Source organism: Musca autumnalis, unplaced genomic scaffold (assembly GCF_047663935.1).
Source record: "Musca autumnalis isolate F117 unplaced genomic scaffold, ASM4766393v1 scaffold_4, whole genome shotgun sequence".
Lineage (NCBI taxonomy): Eukaryota > Metazoa > Arthropoda > Insecta > Diptera > Muscidae > Musca > Musca autumnalis.
In genome coordinates this window covers 38,235,790-38,259,719 of record NW_027411977.1, presented here as the reverse complement: position 1 = coordinate 38,259,719, position 23,930 = coordinate 38,235,790, and the positions used below count along the sequence as shown (strand labels likewise).

The 23,930-nt window shown below is 37.3% G+C and overlaps 2 protein-coding genes across 2 annotated transcripts; one reads left to right on the top strand and one right to left on the bottom strand.

The window, feature by feature from the left end:
- Positions 1–8,105: 8,105 nt before the first annotated feature.
- On the bottom strand, positions 8,106–8,683 carry LOC141401634 (uncharacterized). Its single transcript, XM_073981966.1, has 2 exons — positions 8,632–8,683; positions 8,106–8,534 (listed from the first exon to the last, which is right to left on the bottom strand). Exons 1-2 carry the CDS (start codon positions 8,641–8,643, stop codon positions 8,106–8,108), a joined length of 441 nt encoding a protein of 146 aa, XP_073838067.1. The 5' UTR covers positions 8,644–8,683.
- An 8,809-nt stretch (positions 8,684–17,492) lies between these two features.
- On the top strand, positions 17,493–18,091 carry LOC141402887 (uncharacterized). The gene is made up of 2 exons (XM_073985013.1): positions 17,493–17,504; positions 17,579–18,091. The coding sequence occupies exons 1-2, from the start codon at positions 17,493–17,495 to the stop codon at positions 18,089–18,091; spliced, it is 525 nt and encodes a 174-aa protein (XP_073841114.1).
- The last annotated feature ends 5,839 nt before the right edge of the window (positions 18,092–23,930 follow it).

Below are 23,930 nucleotides of genomic sequence, written 5' to 3'. Positions count from 1 at the left end.
CAGGAAACCGTGTTAATACTCGCAGAAAATATATGTTAGAAATATATTTGAATCCAAACAAATATTTTTGTGACTGGTTGCAAACAAATAAATGTTTGGATCCAAACATAATTTGTTTGTGTCCAAACAAATATATGTTTGCAACATTTTGTATCTTAATCTCAATTTTATCTCAATTTTAGTTGTGTTCCTTTACATATCTGTGGTTACCATTTTTACCATTTTTAACCAGCAAAGCGTTCCTTAACACCAAAAAGTGGTAAAACTGGAAGCAATTTTTAAGAGAGTGTGAGAGGAGAGAAACAAAAATGTCTTTCTCTTCCACCACAGGCTACCAGACAAATTTCTTCAAGTAAAAAAATGTAGAACTAATTTTTCGACATTTGTTTGACAATGAAGAAAAAAAATGAACAAAAACAGAAGAAAAAGTCGAACGCTGACTGTGAATAAAAGAAGAAAATTGAATTTTTTATGTTTCTTTTTGACATTGCTACCAGATCTACCATTTTTTTTCGTTCCCTTCCTTTCCTGGTAAAACTGTTCGTGAGAGAGCAATTTTGAGAGAGAGAAAACCCTTTTACCACTTTTACCATTAAAAAAGTAAAGAAAACAATACTTTTATTTGTTTGGGTACCAACATATTTTTTATGTTAGAACATATTTTGCATGGGTGGAGAGAAGATTTTTATCAAAGAGAGTAACAGCAGGGCTCTCGCGACTGCGGAATGCTGTTTTATAAAAAATGGTGCTGTGTGTTGCGTTTCGTGCTTTGTTGTTGTTAACCGACGTAGCCAGCGAAGGGGAAAAAGAAGAAAATGTTGTTCTTTTTTCTTCAGTTTTCTAAATACAATCGTTGAGTAAAGACGGTAAAGTGAGTGATTAAATCAGTGTTGTGTGTGTTTCTTTAAGAAATGGTGTTTTTTAGTAAATTAAATGTCCAACACATTTTATAATTGGAAATTTTATAATTGAATCAAAAGAATGAATTGAAATATTTTATTGGACAAGAAAGAAATCGCATTTAATATTGGAAATTACATCAATACATTTTTCGTATACATACATATGTATGTTTGAAATATGGATGTACCTATTTATTACATTATATAATCATTTAATTCCAGATGCCGATTTCCCACTGATGATTTCAACTTTGAGGAAAATGTGTTTTATTTCACTACTAAGAGAAGCGTTCATCGATGTTTCTATATATTTATTTCTTTTTAAAAGTGTAACTTTTCATAAATTATTTCTTTCCGTTTTTCTTTTATTAAAGTCTGTTATGTATTTCTTTGGAATGTTTTATGTACCTATGTGTCTGTTGTTGTTTATTATACCCTCAGCCTTTAGGCTAAAGAGGACATTTACACTTTGATACGACCAAAAATGTGCCTCATCGAAATAATGGTTTTAGACCCCAAGTATGTTTGTACGATATCCGTTTCAGACAATTTTGAGTCTGTCTGTCTGGCAGGCTGGTGCGCACGATAACTCTCGAACGGATCAATCGATTCGGTTCAAATTTTGGGTATCGAAATATTTTGTCCAGGTTCGATTTAAGTTCGAAGATGTGCCATATAGGTCCACTCCTTAAGGTACCTCCCTCACAAATGTTCAAAAATTTTCGCAAAACTTGTGCGCACGATAACTCTTGTAGGGAATAACCGATTTGGTCCATACTTGGCACATCGTGTAATTTCTACCAAACTTAGATTAGGTTCCAATATGGACTCAATCAGTCCACTCCTTCGGGTACCTTCCACACAAAATTTCGGAAAAGTTCAGTTTAGGACCTGGTCTCGAATCGACGATACGACGCTGAATGTTTCATTAGGGGCAAGTCCATACTTCCTGAGAAAATAGCCTGAAAGTTACAAAAAACCCTAGTGGTTGGAGCGCAAGATAACTCTCGAACGGATCTGCCGATTCGGTCCAAAATTTGGCTTTCGTAATATTTTGTCCAACCTTAGTTCAAGTTCAAAGATGGATTATATCGGTCCACTCCTTCCGGTACCTCCCCCACAGAAGTTCGAAAATGTTCGGAAAATTTGTGCGTACGATAACTTTTGAAGGGAGTAACCGATTTGGTCCATACTTAGTACATTATGAAATTTCTACCAGACCTAAATGAGGTTCCAATATAGACTCAATCGGTAAACTCCTTGGAAGCGCAAGATAATTCTCGAACGGATCTGCCGATTCGGTCCAAAATTTGGCCTTCGTAATATTGTTTCCAAATTTACTTTAAGTTCGTAGATAAGCCATATGGGTCCACTCCTTCAGGTACCTACCTCACAAAAGTTCAAAAATATTCCGAAAAATTGTGTGCACGATAACTCTTGATGGGAGTGACCGATTTGGTCCATACTTTACACATTCTCATAATATCTACCAGATACAGATCAGGTTCGAATATGGACTATATTTGTCCACTCCATCCCGTACCACCCACACAAAATGTTGGATAAGTTCACTTTAAGACCTCCTAAGTAACTAACATTCGCTGCCTCAATTACGATGGTAAAAGTTGTTTCAGGAGCAAGTCCATACTTCTTGAGAAAACAGCCCGAAAGGTGTAAAATTGTCTATGTCGGTCCATTTCTTTAAGTACCTTTTCCGCAAAATTTTTGAACCTTAGTCCTAATCAAAATTTCAATTCATGCGACCAACATTTTGAAACCCCCTAAATACATAGGTTTTTTGTGAAAAAAGTGTTTCAACTTTCACAGGCTGAGGGTATATCTCTGTCGGCAAAGCCGACTGATACTTTTTTACTTGTTTTTTTTTTTTTTTTTTTTTTCTTTTTAAAAGTGTGCAGTTTTATAAATAACTTCATTCCGTGTTTCTTTTATTAAAGTCTGTTATGTATTTCTTTGGAATTTTTATGTACATATGTGTCTGTGTCTGTTGTTGCTTTTGTTTTTGGTATTTCTATGCCTTTTAATAAACCACCACCATTTATAAATGAGTGTATATGTTAGAGATAGCCAGTTAGCGCTTATTGAGAGCAAATGAGCAAACATTTCAATGTGTTTTACATTGTTCTAGTAAGCGCCCACTGGTGCATGTTTGTTTCTGTGTGTTTTTAGTAGCTTTTGGGTTATATCTAAACAAATATTTGTTTACACCCAAACATAGATTTGTCTGCACCCAAACAAAAGCAACATACTATGAAAAAACAAAGTAAAAGAAAAGTTGTCAACCCCCGCACACTTTTTAAGAGCCATGATCTGCGACTTCACACTTTGAATGTTCGCCCTCTGTATGAAGAAGGTACAGTTTACGCACTACACCTAAAGGTGAAGCACTGACACAAAGCATGAGTTTGGTTACGGATTTGTAATTGGTCGGAGGTTAAAACATCTGGTCTCTAGCTTCACCCCAGTGAATGAAAGACTTGCTGCAATTCGATTAAAAGCTAAATTCTTCAACATCAGCTTTATTTGCGTTCATGGTCCTATTGAAGACAGGGACGAACAGACCAAAGATATATTTTACGAGCGCCTAGAAGAAACTTATAACCGTTGCCCTGCCCAGTACATTAAAATTATACTAGACGATTTTAATGCTAAAATTGGAAAGGAGAATATCTTTGGCTCAACAGTCGGGAAACTCAGTCTCCACAGAGAAATATCAAATAAAACATGGTAGTTAGCAGTACCAGATTTAAGCATCTCGATATTCATAGGGCCACCTGGATGTCGCCAGATCAAAGAACAAGAAATCAAATTGATCACGTTGTGATAGATGGAAGGCATGCAGCGAGCGCGTTGGATGTTCGATCGTTCCGAGGTGCAAACATAGACTAGGACCACTACCTTGTTGCAGCAAGGGTACGTACCAGATTAAACGTAGCAAGCACAACAGATAGCCACAGCATATTCCACTCAACTGGCCCAATTGCTTAATCAAAACACTCCTCGTCCCGATAACATATCAGAACAATGGCAAACCATTGCCCACTCCATGCAAACAGCCGCAAAATCAGTACTTGGATACCAGAGACCTCCACCAAGGAATCCATTTTATGAACAGGAGTGTCGTGCTGCTACCGAAGAGAAAAATGCGGCATATAGGCCTACTTTACAATCAGTGGCAACGCGTAGCGCACGAGTGAGGTATCGGGAGAAAAGGAGAGAGGAGAAACGTCTTTTCCGCAGGAAAAAGAGAGAGATGGAAAAGCGGGAGTGTTAACAAATCGAGATGTACAGGAGACAGAATGAAGTCCGAAAATTCTACCAAAGAGTGGAACATCAAACAGATGGCTTTGATACGGCCACATCCTCCTGTAGAGACCAACAAGGTAATTTGGTAACTGATACAGATAGTGTGCTAAGGATATGGAAAGAGCATTTTACCAAACTGTTGGTATTCAATAGTAACGAAGTCGACGAAGATACCACAGATCCAATCACAGAAGATGGTATTGAATGTATACCACCCGGCCAAGTTGGGGTAAAGACAGCAATAAACCGGCTGAAGAATAATGAGGCAGCAGGAACTGTTGGCCTACCAGCTGATCTGTTTAAAACCTGAGGCGACACGCTGATAAGGTGTATGCATCTGCTAGTTAGCACCATCTGGCAGGAAGAACGCGTACCCGACGATTGGAACCTGAGCATCCTGTATCCCGTCCATAACTTTGTGCTCCAACCCAATCCCAGAAGATGGTATTGAATGTATACCACCCGGCCAAGATGAGGTAAAGATCCAAGACAGATCCAATCCCAGAAGATGGTATTGAATGTATACCACCCGGCCAAGTTGGGGTAAAGACAGCAATAAACCGGCTGAAGAATAATAAGGCAGCAGGAGCTGATGGCCTACCAGCTCAGCTGTTTAAAACCGGAGGCGACACGCTGATAAGGTGTATGCATCAGCTAGTTAGGTCCATCTTGCAGGAAGAACGCGTACCCGACGATTGGAACCTGAGCATGCTGTGTCCCGTCCATAACTTTGTGCTCTAACTATAGGGACATAAGTCTACTCCCTATTGCCTACAAAATCGTGTCAGGGATATTGTGCGAACGACTAAAGCCTATGGTCAACGAGATAATTGGACCATACCAATGCAGCTTTAGACCTGGCAAATCCACCATTGACCAGATATTTACCCTGCGGCAAATCCTGGAGAAGACTCAAGAGATGCAAATCGACACCTACCACTTTTTTGTCGATTATAAAGCAGCCTTCGACAGCCCACAACGTTCAAAGGTATTCCAGGCCATGTCTGAATTTGGTATCCCAGCAAATCTCATTCGGCTTTGTAAAAGGACTTTAACTGACACGAGAGCCTCAGTTAAAATATGAAAGAACCTCTCCGAAGAATTTTGTACCAAAAGAGGTTTCATGCAAGGAGACAGCCTTTCGTGTGATCTTTTCAACATCCTGCTAGAAAAGGTTATACGAGAGGCAAACGTCAAAAGAAGTGGCACAATCAATAGCCACATGTTACTTGCTTATGCTAACGATATAGACATCATGGGACGATCAGTAAAAAAGTAACAGATACGTTTATGAAGGTCGAAGGAGAATCTGCTAAAGTGGGTCTGGCGGTAAACGACGGGAAGACTAAGTTGATGGTGTCGACGCGCAATGCGTCCATAGAGATCGGCCCAACTGTTGACGTTGGTTCCTATAATTTTAAGGTAGTAAAGGACTTCGTCTACCTCGGCACCGCCGTAAACACAACTAACGACATCTGTTGTGAAATAAAAAGTAGAATTGTACTGGCTAACAGATGCTAATAATAATTGTTCCACAAACATCCCATAAGGGACAAGGGAGACTTCTCTCATATCATTGAGTGCACCCCGATTCATATTGGCTCAATGATAAGGGACCTACAGCTTATATCCGAGCTCGAACTGTGTGTCTGAGACACCACTTTTGTAGAGATGTTTTACATTGCTGAAATACTCAGGAAATGTCGCCAACATTACTGAGGGGTATTTTGACACCGTTGAAAAGTGTTTTGATGTTGCCTGGCCGGGGAATCGAACCCACAACCCTATGTGTGCAAGGCGGATGTGCATACCATTGCAACACGATGGCTAACAGATGCTACTTTAGCTTAAGTAAGCAGTTTAAAAACAAAGCCACATCTCGTCAAACAAAAATAACGCTTTACAAAACACTGATACTACCCGTGCTGATGTATGGTTCCGAAGCTTGAGTACTTGCGCAAGCAGATAAGGCAGTGCTGGGTGTGTTTGAGAGAAAAATTCTTCGAACCAATCTGCGTTAACGGTGAATATCGACATCGCATGAACCACGAGCTGCATCTGCTATACAACGACATCAGTATAGTTAAACGTATTGAGATGCAACGATTGCGTTGGCTAGGCCATATCATAAGAATGAGCCATGATGAACGCGCTAAAAAGGCGTATAAATATGAGCCGCTTGGCGGTGCACGCAGAATTGGCTGGCAAAAGAATAGATGGCGCAAACAAGTGGATGAAGAGATGACAAGACGTGGTATTCCAGAAAGAGAAGCAATAGCCAGAGAGAAATGGAGATATTTTCTTAGTTCGGCCTATAGAACAAATGTTCTGTAATGAGCCAGCAAAGTAAGTAACTCAGAAAACGCATTTTTAAGTTATGCCGCTCTTTGAGTAAATGAGCGATATGTTCTATTTTTAGAACTGTTGTATTTTGTTTCATTTTGTTCTGTGTGAACTTCTGGTTTGTACCCAAACACAACGCCTGCATGTGCACCACCAATTGTTCGTTATTTTTTAACAAAAAACTCGCGTGGCGACTGTGAGCGTTCGACATACAACCCACGGATTTGTAGTCGAGACACATGTTCTATTTTTTTGCCTTTAAAAACTTTTAAGAAATAACCCATTATTTTTCAGTCTACTGGTAGTGCAGAAAGTAGTAGTAGTAGCAATGCACAGTGGATGCGCCCATGGGACAAAAATGAAAAATGTTATGTCTGCGTATAACACTTTTATGAGCGTTAAAGTGTTATAATCATTCCAAAATTCACTGTACTAACAATGTTTTGACAATTTATAACGGTATATTCTGATGGGAGCATCGTAAACATATGTGCTCATTCTTAAAAATAGTGCGTTGAAAACGGAAAAAATAAAGTGCTTTACAAATAAAACTAAAATACATATGAAATCAAATATATATAACGATTTATAAAATGGAAGTTGTTATTCAAGATATGAGCTTATTTTCTATATCATTTCATCCTGTGTATTAATAATAACAGCCAACAAAATATGTTTAAGTATGTAATATTTTGGTTTTTTGACAAACTTCCCATAAGCTTTTAACTAGTATCGCTACCGATCTCCACAGCCTCATTAGCATTTTTCTCTAGCTTTAGGTGTCAAGATTTAAAAAATGTATAAGTTTGCTGCGGAAATTTGCGGATGAACATGGTGTAACCAATTTTGTGATATAACCTCTAAATGAAGAATTTGGAAAAACAGATTTTCAAATCACACAGACTAAGGGTATATCTACGTCGGCAAAGCCGACGGATACTTTTTGACTTGTTTTACATTTATTTTTTAATACAACATTAAGTGGTACTATTATTTTATATGTATTTATATGGTTTTAGCATCGAAATGATACTTAAGCATGCCCGATCATGCTCAAAATTTGTGATGATTCTTGCGTAGTGTTAATACACAGTCCTTAAAGTTTTAAGATGATATACCAATATTTAATATTTTTGTCGCACTGCCCTAAAGGAATGCATCCACTGTGCAATGGTTTAATTGGCTTATGTGGCATATCGAAATTCTCAAAGCTTGGACGTTGTACAATTCTATTAAATCATCTAGGACCACTGTGAGAAGAGGAGGACGACTTTCACGTTCCTTCATAGAGAATATGGTGGTAGATGGAAATCGACTGGAATGCAAAACTTTTGAAAGTACCTAATAAAAAACCAAAATGATGATTGAAGAAAAGGAGACGATTTCTTCTCTAAAAATCTCCTACATAAGTTAAATAAGTTAATAACATCAAATCAGTTAAATTTCTAAAATTTATTGATTTTCATTTAGGAAAAAAAAAACAAAAAAAAACATGTTCCGCAACGAAACTTGGATCATTCAACTCCTTTCTCGTTTTTAGTGTACAATAACAGATTTAACGACGGGAGCAGCATGGACAACAGGAACAACGGGGGAGGCTACCACAGTTTTAACAACGGGGGCAGTGTGAACAACTGGGGTGGCAACAGTTTTAATGACTGGAGCAGCAGCGTAGGTGTGGACAACGGGGGTGGCAACAGTCTTAACCACTGGAACAGCAGGAACTACAGTTTTGACAACAGGCACCACAGGAGCCACAGTTTTGACAACAGGAGCAGCAGCATAAGTGTGTACCACAGGAGCGACAACAGTCTTAACTACTGGAGTTACAACATGAGCCTGGCCATGGACTTGAGTTAAACTATGGTGAGACACAGCTTTGGTTACAACAGGTTGGACAACATGAGTTTCAGTGACCAAACCGGGAGCAGCCATGGCTACAGCCAACAAAGCAAACAAGGACACCTATAAGGACATTTGAAATAAAATTAGTTTTAATTTAGTTGGCTTTAAAAAAAAATCAAAGATAATTTGAAATTCTAGTGTTTTGGGCACAACTTACAAATCTGAACATTTTTCTTGGTTGATTGGAAACGGTTGTTGTTATTTCTGAAATAAGCTTGAAGTGAATGATAACTGCTGGTGACAATTTGCCCATTTTATATAGCAAATGATAAAATAAGTCATTGCCTCATTTTGGAAACCGTATAACTTTATTATTGTTATTATTTGTATGGAGCTGACCTTACCCAACAAAATATTGTTGTTATTGTTGTTGCTTAAAAACAAAAACTAAACAAACTACCTAACGGGTGGGTATTCATGCAAGTTGTGTTTTCCATTATAAAAATATTGTTTATAGCTGATTTATTTTCGGTCTTATTTTTAACGTAAAATCATGTTGGTTGTTGTTTTACGTTGTGGCGACCATCAATTGTTATTTAATTTATTTCAAGAGCCTAACATTGAACTTGAACTGAAGTTAACTTCAAATACAGGCGTGTTTTTTGTTGGTCCAAACACACAAAAACAATGAGCAGATCAATTACCACTTCATTTATGTATTTGAAATTGAATTGTTGTGGCTAATTAAGACCGCTTATAGTTTTGAAGTAGTTTTATAAAATAAAAAAAACTTATAAAAGTTTCAATAGTTTTCAGCTTCTGTTTGATAGATTTCAAGAGGTCTGTATCAAATGATTTTTTGCAAATTACTTCAAAATTATAAATTTGAATTCATGCGTTTTTCGATTGAAATGACTGATTATATTTTTGCCGGAAGGAAGAGTTTCTTAACATGATTGATTCAGGTGATTATGGTATAGTGTTGCGAATATGTACTTTGGAGCACCTGTTTCTAATCAGCTATAATTGATTATCCAACAACCTATAAACTTCGTTAATGGCTTATGGTTTATTTTTGGCATCAAGTTATGAAATGTTACCCCATGAGTATATGTAATTTGCCTTAGGCAGACCTAATCCTTACCTCTATCTATATATGGGGATTTCTGACAGAAATCGGTCACTTTTGATGCTTAGCAAAAAGTTTCAGTATATTTTCAGATATTTTTTTCACTAAAGATTTCAGAGATATCGCGTCTTAAAAAAGTCGAATTCTGTAAAAACTGTATGCAAAGAAATTACCATAACTTCTTTAATGTTGGTCCAAATAGAAATAAATTTTTTTTTATATTTTTTATCAGCTATCTAAGAAAAATAAAAAAAATCAGAGTGGGCTTTTGTGCAATTTTTGCGATCTCGATTTTTTTGAAACTGTCTTGTATTAAACTACGATTAATTATAAAATTTAAGTTCTATTTGGTTAATTTTTAAAATTTGAATCTCTCAAAAAAAACCCTTGCCGTTTAATTTTGTCTTACCTACTTACTTAGCTGCCCATTACAGAACATTTGTTCCATAGACCGAACTAATAAAAGATCTTCAATTCTCTCTGTTTAGTGCTTCGCTTTCTGGAATACCGCGCCTTGTCATGTCTTCATCCATTTGTTTGCGCCATCTGTTGTTTGGCCTGCCAATTCTGCATGCACCGCCATGTGGCTCGAATTTATACGCCTTTTAAGCGGGTTCATCATCGCACATTCTTATTATATGGCCTAGCCAATGCAATCGCTACATCTTTTTTATTTATTCTTAAGTAAAATATAGGAACTAAAATAGGACTTAGAATTTTTGTAATTAATCGTAGTTTAATACAAGACATTTTCAAGAAAATCGAAGAGTACAATCGTTGATAAAAAACTAATTTTATTATATTAAATCGCGAAAATTGCACAAAATCCGACTGTGCAATTTTTTTATATTTTTTTAGATAGCTTATAAAAAAATATAAAAAATTATATTTTCTACCTAGACCAATATTAATGAAGTTATCAGTATTTCTTTATATGTAGTTCTTACGGAATTCGACTTTTTTAATGCGCGATATCTCTGGAACCGTTAGTCAAAAAAATCTGAAAATATACTGCAATGTTTTGCTGATGAGCAGCATCAACACAGCAAAAAATAAAAAAAAATTAAAACCACTTTTTGCAAAAGTGTCCGATTTCACTCAGAAATCCCCATATGTAAATATGGTACGAGGACTACTAGAAAAGTTTTTGGCCTAATAATGAAAACGCGAATATTTATAATCGAATATAGTTTTATTGTTTTCTAATGTATTCCCGAACATGATTTATATATGTACTTTTGCATGGACTCAAACGAATTGTTGAAGCACTTTTTCCACTGCGGATGAGACACCCCCAAAACATAAATTTTGAAGGCTACAACATCAACTTCTGGGGTTGATCATGGTTGGTTTGAATCGATGTGTGAGAGCTCGCATTGTCATAATACACAATGGGTCGTCTTTTCTTGTTCGTTTTCCGAATTTTTCGAGAACTTCAGAATTGACACATGACCAGCTTTGCCAAAGAAACAGACAAGCATTTGCTTCGATGTGCTTCTTCCATGAACAACTTTCGTTGGATTTGGCTCGTACACATATTTTAAAGCACCGCGGTCGTATTTTTAACAAATCGCCAAAAGCCTTTTTAACGGACAGGTGTTCACGCAATATCGAATGTATGCTAATGAAAGAAATGCCCAAGGATGCCTCTATCTCACGGCAACATACGTCGTGGAGCTTTATGCGACCTACCCCACAGTGCTCTTAACACCGGGTGAATACAATGCGTCTACCAATGCCACCACAAAAAAAACACGAGCGCCAATTCGCTCACACGTATTTGGACGTGGTCGCCTCCTTGGTTAGGAGCGGAGCCTATCTAAAAATCCTAACTTTCTTTGGGTCAGGCACCCGGTTGAAGTGCAACTCCACACTCGAGCCAAAGTTCTCCCCGCGAATTGGGTCTTAACCACAGCCATCGCCATGCTCCCACAAGGGGACCACACCAATGCCAGGCCAGATCCAAGGATCTGGGGGCACCTGGCACCCGCAGTACCACGGTAAGTCACATGACTCTATTGCACAATCATTTCACGCATAGCATTACGACTTTCGTTTTTTTACAGTGCTATACAATGGTGCTTCCTCGCCATACAAAGATTTAAGTTCATCGATACACTCTTGTCGTGATAATCCACATCAAAGATTGTTAAAAAATATCGGACGAAAATGTTCTCAAGTAAATTCCATTTTTGGGCAAATTAATTTTTTCTAAACAACCCAACACAGGGTCGTACGTCAAACCGTTCTGAGTACGTTTAAGATAAAAACTGTCAAACTTTCCAAATGAAATTTCAAATGGCGCAACACGTAGTGTATATTCATTTCTGGGGCTTTACTAGATTTTTTGAAAGCAAAGTATTTCACGCTTCAATATCATACAATACCGTTGTTGAATCAACGCATCCAGAGCAAACCTGCCCTGCTAAGAACGGTGTTTTTACAACTTCAACTCTCTTTCCGTTTTTATATCATCAGCCTTTAGGCTAAGAGTAAACGAATATATACACTTTCATACGACCAAAATGTGCCTCATTGAAATCGGTTCCAGAGTCGATCGGAGTCGATTTAGCAATGTCCGTCCGTTTGTCTGTCTGACTAGCTGGAGCGCACGATAACTCACGAACTAATTAACCGGTTCGGTCCAAAATTTGGTTTTCTTAATATTTTGTCCAAACTTAGTTTATGTTCGAAGACGTGTCATATCGGGCCACTCCTTTCTGATGGATTTAAAACATCAAAAGTTTTCGCTAAAATGGTGCGCACAATAACTCTTGATTTGGTCTATAATTTGGACATCATAATATTTCTACGAGACATAGATCAGGTTCGAATATGAACTATATCGGTTCACTCCTTCGGGTACCTCCCACACAAAATTACGGAAAGTGCAGTTTTAGGCCTGCTCTCGAACCGTTTTAATTTTTTCTACAACAACATGTATTCGTTGCCTACATTACAACGGAACAATTTTTTGAGGCGCAAGTCCATACTTTCTAAGGCCACCATGTGTAGCGGCTGATGCGCACTACAACTTTCAAAATTAATACTGGTCTAACCCTTACATATATTAATATTTCAGCGAATCTTATATAAAGTTCGATAAAAGACATTGGTCCACTCCTTCCGCTACCTCTCCCACTAAAGTTCAAAAATATTCGCTGAAATGGTGCGCACAATATCAAACGGAGTAACCGGTTTGGTCTAAACATTGGATCTCGTAATTAAAGTTCAGTTTAAGTTCAACAATGGGCCATATCGATCCACCCTATAAGGTACCCCCTCACAGATTCCTTAAGGTACCTCATCCGCAACACTTTTGAGCTCTAATCCAAATCCCTATTTTTGTAGGCAAATTCATAAGTCCAAAAGGGCCCCAACATTTTGAGAATCGATCTAGCCATGTCCGTCTATTGTAATCACTTATACTTGAGCTATAAAGTTATATTTGTGAAGCCGGGTTTCTTTTTTGGTATCTACCGATTTTCGGTATTTTGAGGATTTTGGCTACAAACCAAAAAATGTGCCTCATCGAGATAATGGTTTTAGACTCCAGGTATGTTTACACGAAACCCGTTTCAGACAATTTGGAGTCGATTGAGCAATGTCAGTCCGTCCGTCTGCTGGCTGGAGGGCACGATAACACTCGAACGGATGAGCCGATTTAGTTCAAAATTTGACCTTCGTAATATTTTGTCCAAACTTAGTTTAAGATCAAAGTTGGGCTATATCTGTACACTCCCTCGGGTACCTTCCACAACAAAACTCTCGAAGAGACTAACTGATTTGCTCCATACTTTGCACAGTAATAGATTAAGTTCGAATATGGACAGAAAGGTGCAGATTAAGACCTCCTCTCGGATAGTTTTGATTTTCGTTGTAACAACATGTATTCGCTGTCCCAATTACGACGCTACAAGTTATTTCAGGCAAGTCCATACTCCCTAAAAAAATGGCCTGAACGCTTTAAAAATCCGCTATGGCACCTTGTGTAGGGAATGCAGCGCACGATAACTTTTCCCACAGATAAACCAATTCGATCCAAAAATACACAGTCGTAATAATCATAATAAACTTAAATCAAGTTCTTGCCTATTCCTTTAGGTACCTAACTCACAATAGTTCCAAACTTTTCGCCAAAAATAGTGCGCACCATAACTCCCCAGCAAAATTTGGAGGAAGGGGTTTCATGCGATGACGTGATTTTATGGCATCTTTTGCATTGGTTCAAACGAAGTCGTGAAAGATCCGATCTTTTCATTAGCATTTAAACCTATGCAAAGGAAGTCGTGAAACATCCGATCTTTTCATCAGCATTTGAACCCATGCAAAGGAAGTCGTGAAAGATCCGATCTTTTCATCAGCATTTGAACCCATTCCATCGATCCAATAGACATGAATTTTGTGTTTTTATTTATACACATTTTTCTAAATATATAAGATTAATTATTTACAATATGCTTGATGTTGTCGGAGACTCAAAATCACAACCAACGTTGTTAAAATTCTCATCGTAATGATAATGTCATTGCAAAGGTTTGGTGAAAATGACATACCAAAGCATTGGTGGAAATGACATGCCAAAGCATTGTTGAAAATGACATGTCAAAGCATTGGTGTAAATGACATGCTTTGGATCCAAAAATGAAGAGCATCTTTTGGGGTCCACGCTAGATAAAATTCGATCGTCGTGCTTATAATACACGTACCTCCCCTACAAATTTTCGAAAAATTCGCTAAAATGATACGCAAGATATATCATAAAATTTTTGTTTAAGTGCGGTTAAGGGTCTGTTCGACCCCTGTTTACAGCGATATGATGTTTTTATGTTATCTGATATAATGGTCTTATCGAGAGGTATGACTCCTTAAATAAGACAAACTTCCAAAATGGAATACGTTGGATCTTAGGTAACTCCCCCGCAAAACTGTCGAGATATTTATTAATTTTGTTCAGCTTTTTGACCTCTTCTTATTTTCTTCCCGACGTTTCGTCACTTTTTTGGCGACGTCCTCAGGGGAATTCGTCTATTTAAACAAAATTTTAAAAATTTCATCAATTTTGAGATTGTATCCTAATCCATATCTTTGTTGGCAAGTTCATGCCCCCAAAATTCTGAAGACACCCTAAATACATACGTTTTTTGGGAAAATGGTGTTTCAATTCACACAGGCTTAGGGTATACCTCTGTCGACAAAGCCGACTGATACTTTTACTTGTTTCATACGCAGCTCAAGTTCGCAGATGGCATATTCGGCCACTTTTTGGTATGGCTCCCATATAACGATACCTCCTGATTTTAGCTATTTTGAGGGTTTTAGTTACATTTTTTGACAGAATTACACACATTTTGACACTTAAGGTTCCCTGCAGTCATGAAATTTCTCCACCAAAAATTATCAACCTAGGTCCATGTTCTGGTGTAGCTCCCATATAACGGTACCTCCCGATTTTCGGTATTTTGAGGATTTTAGCTACAATTTTGAATCGAACTAGCTTCGATCCGATTTTCACAAATGTTTGTATGATTCATTTTGTAGTCATAACTATGAAGCTAAAGTTTTTTTTATCGATTAGACGATAATTGCGGCCTTTTGAGTATTTTCGTGAAAATAAACCTTTGGTCCCATGCAAGTTACTGTGCTAACAAAGATCGCTCGGGTAGCACGGGGTAACATTAACTGATCACCATAAAATTTCATATATAAGGTTTTTGGAACAAATGGAAGAAATAGTAGGTAGGAGTTCCAGCAAAAAAAGTCCTCCAAAAATGATGGGTTTTATAAGGGATTTTTGGCAGCCGTTACTACAAATCCCCCTACTAACCCATTATTTTCACAAGGAGAACTAGTTATGCTGTGGCCACTAGAAGTTGGAAAATAAGTAAAAAAGTATCAGTCGGCTTTGCCGACAGAGATATACCCTCAGCCTATGTGAAATGAATTTTTGGACCGGTATTGCATATCTTCGAACTGAAACTATGACAAAATATGACGACGGCCAATTTTGGACCAAAACAGTTGATCAGCTCGAGGGTTAACGTGCTCTCCAGCTACTACATATGGTAACATAGGGGTTTTTACACCATTCGGACTGTTTTCTTAAGCAGCATGGACTTGCCCCTGAAAAAAAAAATGTTTACCGTCGCAATTGAGGCAGCGAAAGCAAGTTGCTTCAACAAAAATCAAAGTGATTCGAGAGCAGGTCTTGAAGTGAAATTTTGTGTGATATGTACCCAAATGAGTGGACAAATATAGTCCATATTCCAAACTGATCTATATCTGGTAAATATATTAGGATGTGTGAAGTATGGACATAATCAGTCACTCCCTTCAAGAGTTATCGTGCGAACAATTTTTCCGAACAGTTTTCAACTTTTGTGGGTCAGGTACCTGAAGGAGTGGACCGATATGGCTTATCTTCGAATTTAAACTATGTTTGGACAAAATATTACGAAGACTAAATTTTGGACCAAATCGGTTGATCCGAACATTTTCGAACTTTTGTGGGGAAGGTACCGGAAGGAGTGGACCGATATAACTCGTCTTCGAACTTAAACTAAGTTTGGACAGAATATTACGAAAGCCAAATTTTTAACTAATTCGGTTCATCCGTTCGAGAGTTATCGTGTGCACCAGCCAGACAGACGGACGGACATTGCTAAATCGACTCCAAATTGTCTGAAATGGATTTCATCCAAAAATACTTGGGGTCATAAACCATTATTTCGATGATTGAACATTAACGCTGTGGGCATAACAATTTATGTTTTTAGAACAACAGTTGAGGTTGAATTTGTTTTCAATATCAACAACACTTCATATTATTTTATTTTTTATTTTGCCCCCTGCTGGATTTGATCATGCGAACTTCTGATTTGTAGCCGAACACACCACACACTAGGCCACGAACATTAAGGGTTGTTTAAACGCTTACTTGTGCACCTCCAACTCTTCTTTGTTTTTTTTTTTATCAAAAAGTACCCGGCCGGCGATGAGCGTTGAATACACAACCCTCTGATTTGTAGTCGGGCACACACGCTCTGTGCCACCGTACTCATAACATTGTAAGGAGTAATATACGTAGTTATTTTTGTTTACATTACTTTGTATTGGGTTGCATAATGTCTAAGGGATCGGAATTTTTGCTTCTTCTTTAGAATCATGAAGATGTTGGTATGCATAATTTCCCGAGAAAAAAAGTTGAAGTCATGCAATGTGGTGTCGTAATTTCAGTGCCTGTTTTGTGTGATCCCTCCTCAAATCCAAAACCCAGAAAATAAGTGTAAAAATGTTCAAAACCCTGTCATAAAATAAAAAAAGTTGACAACATCTTTATCATAATTCATGAAAAGGCAGTTCTTAATTATGATTATTTGATAATTAACATTTATGGCAGTTCTTTCATAATATTAATGCACCTGGCAAAAATACTCCCCAAATCATGTTTCCTCAATTTCCGCACTAATTTACACCAAAGCATTCTTCGTCATCAACACATTTGTTTTATGTAGAAGTAATTTATTTCTAAAATGTTTTCCTTACGACTTGCTTAAAGGTAACTACAGTTCAAGTTCAATGCCATAAAAATCTTTTAGAAATCAATACAATATTTGTATGGTTGTTAACCACAATAACAATAAACACTATTTTTACAAACAAAAAAATCAGTGAAACCTAAAAAATAACATACAACTTCATAAAAGATCAAAACAAAAACACAAAAGACCAAACAAAAATAATTATTAAAAATAAGACATGATTGAAAACTGCGTTATGTAAGGTCAGGTCTACCGAAATAATAACAATAATAAAGTAATGGAGTTTAACACTTATGGTATCGATTTTATAGTTTGATATATAAAACCAAATAATTGTCACCAAAAATTATCATTCACTTCAAGTTTATTGCAGAAGTAGCAGCAACCCTTTTCCAACTCATCACAAAAATGTTCAGATTTGTAAGTTGATTTTTTTTTAATTTCTTTTTTTTAACCAACTAAATCAAATTTGATTTTATTTCAAATGTCCTCAGGTGTCCTTGTTCGCTTTGTTGGCTGTTGCCATGGCTGCTCCCGGTTTGGTAACTGAAACCCATGTTGTCCAACCTGTAGTTGCCAAAGTGGCCCACGCTGTTCCTACTGCTGTGTCGCATCAAAGTTTCAGTCAAATTCATACCAAAGCTCACATTGTAACACCCGTTGTTAAGACTGTTGCCGCTCCTGTTGTACACACTTATGCTGCTGCTCCTGTTGTCAAAACTGTAGTTCCAGCTGTCCCCGTTGTCAAAACTGTAGTTCCAGCTGTTCCCGTAGTCAAAACCGTAGTTCCAGCTGTTCCCGTTGTCAAAACTGTAGTTCCAACTGTCCCCGTAGTCAAAACCGTAGTTCCAGCTGTTCCCGTGGTCAAGACTGTTGCCACTCCCGTTGTCCACACTTACGCTGCTGCTCCAGTCATCAAAACTTTTGCCACCCCAGTTGTTCACGCTGCCCCCGTTGTTCCTGTTGTCCATGCTGCTCCCGTCGTGAAATCTGTTTTCGTACACTAAACACGAGAAAGGAGTTGAATGATCCATGTTTCGTTGCGGAACCTTTTTGTTTTTGTTATGAGAATTTTGTTTAAAAGAAAAAAAATACATTTTAAAACGTAAACACTTTTTTATTATATAGGCGAATTATATTCTGGACTTGCTTATGTTTTGTAATTCTATGCCTTTTTTATACCTTCAGCATATATGCTGTGCCAATATTTTTGAAAATTTAACATAGCTGAAGCCAAGGTTTACCCTTTTAGAAAAAGCGACTCGTGACTGTATATTATACAAATTAAATACTTTTGGATAAAATGAAATGTTTTTGGTCGTGGCAAAAAATATTGGCCTTAAAAGATAATTTGCGTGGAAGCTGTGGCTACATTTATGTTAAAAAATTGGTGAAAATGGGTTGAAGCCACCATGTCTTTTTTTGTTATATCTCGATTTGTGAGTAAACCACACTTCTCTCGAGTTTCCTGTCAAAGTAAAAGCAGAAGCAAACTAAATAAGGATCATCTCACTAATGTATTACTTTTCAAAATTTCGTCTGCTTCTACCATTAAATGATGCTGACATTTTGAAGCCAGATTTACAGTGTTTTTTGATATTTTCTTCTAATGTCATTCCGCAAACAGGTTTTTCAAAAAATCATATATAGAATTGTAATACTTGCGATTCTGAGTTATTTGATACGTATATTGTGAATGTAGTCTGCACAGCTTCATAGAAATCTGCATCCAAATGCGGAAATTTTGTGTGAACATTTTTCTTAAAATCATATTTTTCGGGTCTAATATTTGCAATTGTCTCTAGAATACTTCGTACTCCATTGCACATTTTAGTTTTTTACGTTTCGGATCCAATAAATCATTCCTCGTGAAAATCTACCTACTAAAACGCGAGTTACGAGTAGGGTTTTGGGTTTTCCCGGTTTTTATCATTCCCGGGAAACGAGAATCAAAAAATCGCCATTCCCGGGAATCCGGGATTTCCCGGGAAATTTTAAACTACGAGAGTAGATCAATATTTCCGAAATTTTTTATCTTCTAATAGTAACTTATATGAAATACAATATTTTCAAAGAGTTGCGGGCTCAAAAATGGATGACACGTTTTCGCTCTATCGATTAACAACCAAAAAATGTGAAAAAATGCACCATGTTGCCGGATTTTGCCCACACTGACCATTTCCATTATTCAAAGCTTATGAAATCGCTCTACGGAAAGTGATTTGGCTCAAACAATGAAGTTATTGATCAGAAATTCCAATTTTATGGACCTCGAAATCGTATGCTTTATTCTTATGCTTAAGATTGCTTGAAACAAGTAAGAAAGTATCAGTCAGCTGTGCCGACTGAGGTATACCCTCAGCCTCGGACATAAAGAAAAGAAGCAAACACAATACTACTGCCGTTTCTTGGGGCTTTTTGAGTTTTTGAGCCAATTTCTTAGGAAGTATGGATTTGCCCCGAAAAAATTTACCATTTTAACTAGGGCCACACACAAAACATGTTGCCAAACATTTAAAAGAGAGAGTGTGTGGGAGATTTCACCCTTCGATGGTTATCTTACGTAGTACCCAATGTAGTTGGTATCGGCAGGCTTTTTTGAGATTTTGTGCCTTTACCTCATGAAGAGTGGACATGCCCTCCCAACAAAAGTTGTTCCGTCGTAACAGTAGAAGCAGAATTGTTTGGAAAGAATTTCAAAACGATTCTAGATGAGCTGTTAAACTGCACTTTTCCTAAAGTTTGAGTTGGAGGTACCCGAAGGGCTGGACCGATATAGTCCATATTCCAACCTAATACATGACTAGATGATATAATACGATATGCAAAATTAGGAAGAATCAAAAACTTCCTGCGGGAGTTATCTTGCTAATTTTTCATTTTAGTTGTTGCCGTCAAGCTTTTAAGACATTATCTCAGGAAGTATGGACTTGCTCCTGACAAAATTTGTGCCGTCGTAAATTTCAAATCGATCCGAGAAGAGCTCTAAAACTTCACTTGTTCCGAATTTTGTGTGGAACCCGTTCTATGCCTGGAACTAATATTACCATATGCAAAATTATGACCGATTCAGTTATTCCCTTCGAAAATTATGGTGCGCACCCTTTTAGCGATACCTTTTGAACTTTTGTGGGGAAGGTACAGGAAGTAGTGGACCACCGATATGATCCATCTTCGAATTTAAACTAAGTTTGAAAAAAAATCAAGAATGCCAATTTTTTGACCTGATCGGTGGCTTCGTTCGAAAGTTATCGTGCGCACCAGCCAGCCGGCTTGCCCTCTTTAGCCCAATGGCTGAGGGTATAAAAATGGGACTTTAAAATAAAAAATTTCCTTTCGCACTTAAATAAAACAGAATAAAATTTCGTCGTATAGTCCATGTTTTTGGTTTTTGGCTCTTATAACTCTTTCCCTGAAAACACTTTTGCAGATTAAAGTTATTTCCAAACATTTTGTAATTTATTGATTCTGTAAAATCTAATCGAATTCTGATTCTATGATATAAAAGTGACGGGCACAGTTTATTCATTAATTCAATATTAGTTGTGACAAATGTAAAAAGATATTTCCCGATTTCCCGGGAAATATGATTTTGTTTCCCGGGAAAATCCCGTAGCCAAAAAACCGAGAATTCCCGGGAATTCCCGGCGCGGGATTTCCCTACCCAAAACCCTAGTTACGAGAAATTCCAAAGTAGAAAAATCACCTAAAATTGTTTTTGAAAATATCGCGTATTTTATCGCGTTTTCTGCGCATCGTTTCTACTGCAATGAAAAAACTAGTGCAGCATCTTCGTTTCAGCGGAAACAGAGATTTGAAAACCTTACTGATAAGGAAGCTACATTCATTTTATCCCAAAAAAATAGTGTGTGATGCTACATCCGCGGTTCTTGATTGATCGCCTTCAAATAGATATATATCGATGTAGATTTTCATGGTTGACATTGAAATCTGATGCGGACAAAAATTGTATGCACTTTGCGCAAATTAGCGATATTTTATAGGTTTTTTAATGCTAAGATGCAGCCGATGCTACATCTTAGAGTCCAAATTATATTTCGAAAAATATATACAACTTAATAGATATGGTCTTGCTGTACACGAAAATCACATGCGGACAAAATGATTTTGATAATTACGCGATTTACACGTATTTTAAAATGCATATAAATTAAAATGGGTTATTTGACCTCCATTTCCATTTCAGAAGCTTTGAGATACATCCTCATCAACCCAATTACCTTCCCTAATGGAAAAGCTTTAATATGAATGTCAATGAAGCAAAATCCGTCTATTTTATTGGGAGATTTAAGCAAAATGAAGGAAGTATTCCTATAGATTTTTACAATTTTGTCTACTACATAATGCATGAGAAAAAATATTTTTTCAAACAATAAATAATTTTTTTGACCAAAATATGTGCTTATTTTGGCTGTAACATCGAATATATAACACCAGTCTGTATGATTGTAGTCTCATTTGATTCGCCGTGAAGTTTTAATCTAGAACAAATTTTTATGTAATTTTATGACCACTAAATGGGCCTTAATTTTGAAAAAAGTTGACTTATATTATTCAATAATTTATCAATTTTATGTACATTCCGCGAATTCTGTGTAATATTTTGCAGGTATTATAAAATCTACTCGCTGAAGTCACTTCGAGAGAACTTTTTTGTAACAATTGTGCTCATTAAAATAATTAGCGTTTTTATAATATTTTCTTTCTCAAAAAGCGAAATAAAAGCGCCATAACTTTTGTCCGCAACAACCAAAAATTGGCTCGCGACCAGATTCGTACTGGGAATCTTTTTCTTAACCTACATATCAAAAATAGTTGATGTAGCGCGAAAAAAACTTATCCTTTTTTTCTGAAATGGAATATGAAATAATTGGCAATATTCCTGATATATACTTTTATACGGAAAAAATGTGCCTCGTCGAAATAATGGTTTTAGACCCCAATTATGTTTGGACGAAATCCGTTTCAGACAATGTTGAGTCGATTTAGTAATGTCCGTCTGCCTGACTGCCTGGAGCGCACCATACATCCCGAACGGATCAACCGATTTTGTCCAAAATTTACTCCGTCATATTTTGTCCAAAGTTGGCTTAAGTTCGATGATGAGCAATATCGGTCCACTCCTTTAAGTACCTCACCCACAAAAGTTAAAAAATGTTTGGAAAAATTGTGCAAACGATTACTCGCGAAGGGAATAACCGAATTGGTTCGTACTTTGCACATCGTGATATTTCTAGCAGACTTAGATGAGGTTTCAATATGGACTCAATCGGTCCACTCCTTCTTGTGCCTCCCACACAAAATTTTGGAAAAGTTCAGTTTATAACCTGCTCTGGAATAGCTTTGATATTTGTTCTAACAACTTGTACTCATTGTCCCCATACGCCGGTATAAATTTCATCAGGGGCAAGCCCATACTTCCTGGAGAAATAGCCTGAAATGTGCAAAAAAAACCCCGTGTGTAGTGATTGGAGCGCAAGATAACTTTCAAACGAATCTGCCGATTTGGTCCAAAATTTTGCCTTCGTAATATTTTGTCCAAGCTTAGTTTAAGTTCGAAGATATGCACTATCGGTCCACTCCTTCAGGTACCTCCCCCACAAAAGTTCAAAAAATGTCGGACAAATTTTGCGCACGATAGCTCATGAAGAGAGTGACCGATTTGGACCAAGGCTTACACATCCTTACAAGGCTTACATACTCCTTAGTAATGTTGGCAACATTTCCTGAGTATTTCAGCCATGTAAAACTTCTCTACAAGTGGTGTCGTAGGACACACCGTCCGGACTCGGCGATAAACTGTAGGTCCCATATCATTTAGCTAATATGAAGCGGGGTGCACTCATTGATATGTCCCCTTGTCCCGTATGGGATGTTGTGGAACAATGTTTTTTTTCTTACACTTCCTAATATAACAACCAGATATAGATCAGGGTCGAATATGGACTATATTTGTCCACTCTTTCGGATACCTCCCACACAAAATTTCGGATAATTTCACATTAAGACCTGCTCTCGCTTCACTTTGATTTTCTTGAAGCAACTGTCTTCATTACGACGGTTCGCTGTCTTCAATACGATGGTAAACTTTTTTCGGGCTCAGGTCATACTTCTTTAGAAAACAGCCCGAAAGGTGTATGACACAATATGTAGTGGCTGGAGAGCACGATAACTCCAGAACTGATCAACCGATTTGGTTAAAAATTTGGCCTTCGTCATATTTTGTCCACACTTAGTTTCAGTTCGAATATGGGCGATATATGTCCACAACTTACGGTACTTCCCCCAATGTTTAAAAAATGTCACTAAAATGGTATGAACGCGGGCAACCAATTTGGTCCAAACTTTGGATCTCCTATTATTTTGTTCAAATTTAGTTTACCTTCTAAAATGACCCCTATCGGTTCTATCGATAGGGTGCCTCCCCCACAAAAGTTCAACATTTATGTCAAAGTTCAGTTTAGGGTCTGTTCGAAGATACTTTGGAAATGTATACCGATGCTGTTCGTTATGGTCCTGTTTACACCGATATTATATTTTCCGTGGACAAGTCCATGCTTCTTGGCATACTGATCCAAAAGTTATACGATGACCCACTGAAATGACTGGTGAGCCCAAAATCTATCGAAAAGATATGACTCCCAAAAAAAGATCCATTTCCATAATGGACTATTGAGGTTAGGATTTTGGGTAGGGAAATCCCGCACCGGGAATTCCCGGGAATTCTCAGTTTTTTGGTTACGGGATTTTCCCGGAAAACAAAATCATATTTCCCGGGAAATCGGGAAATATATTTTTACATTTATCACAACTAATATTGAATGA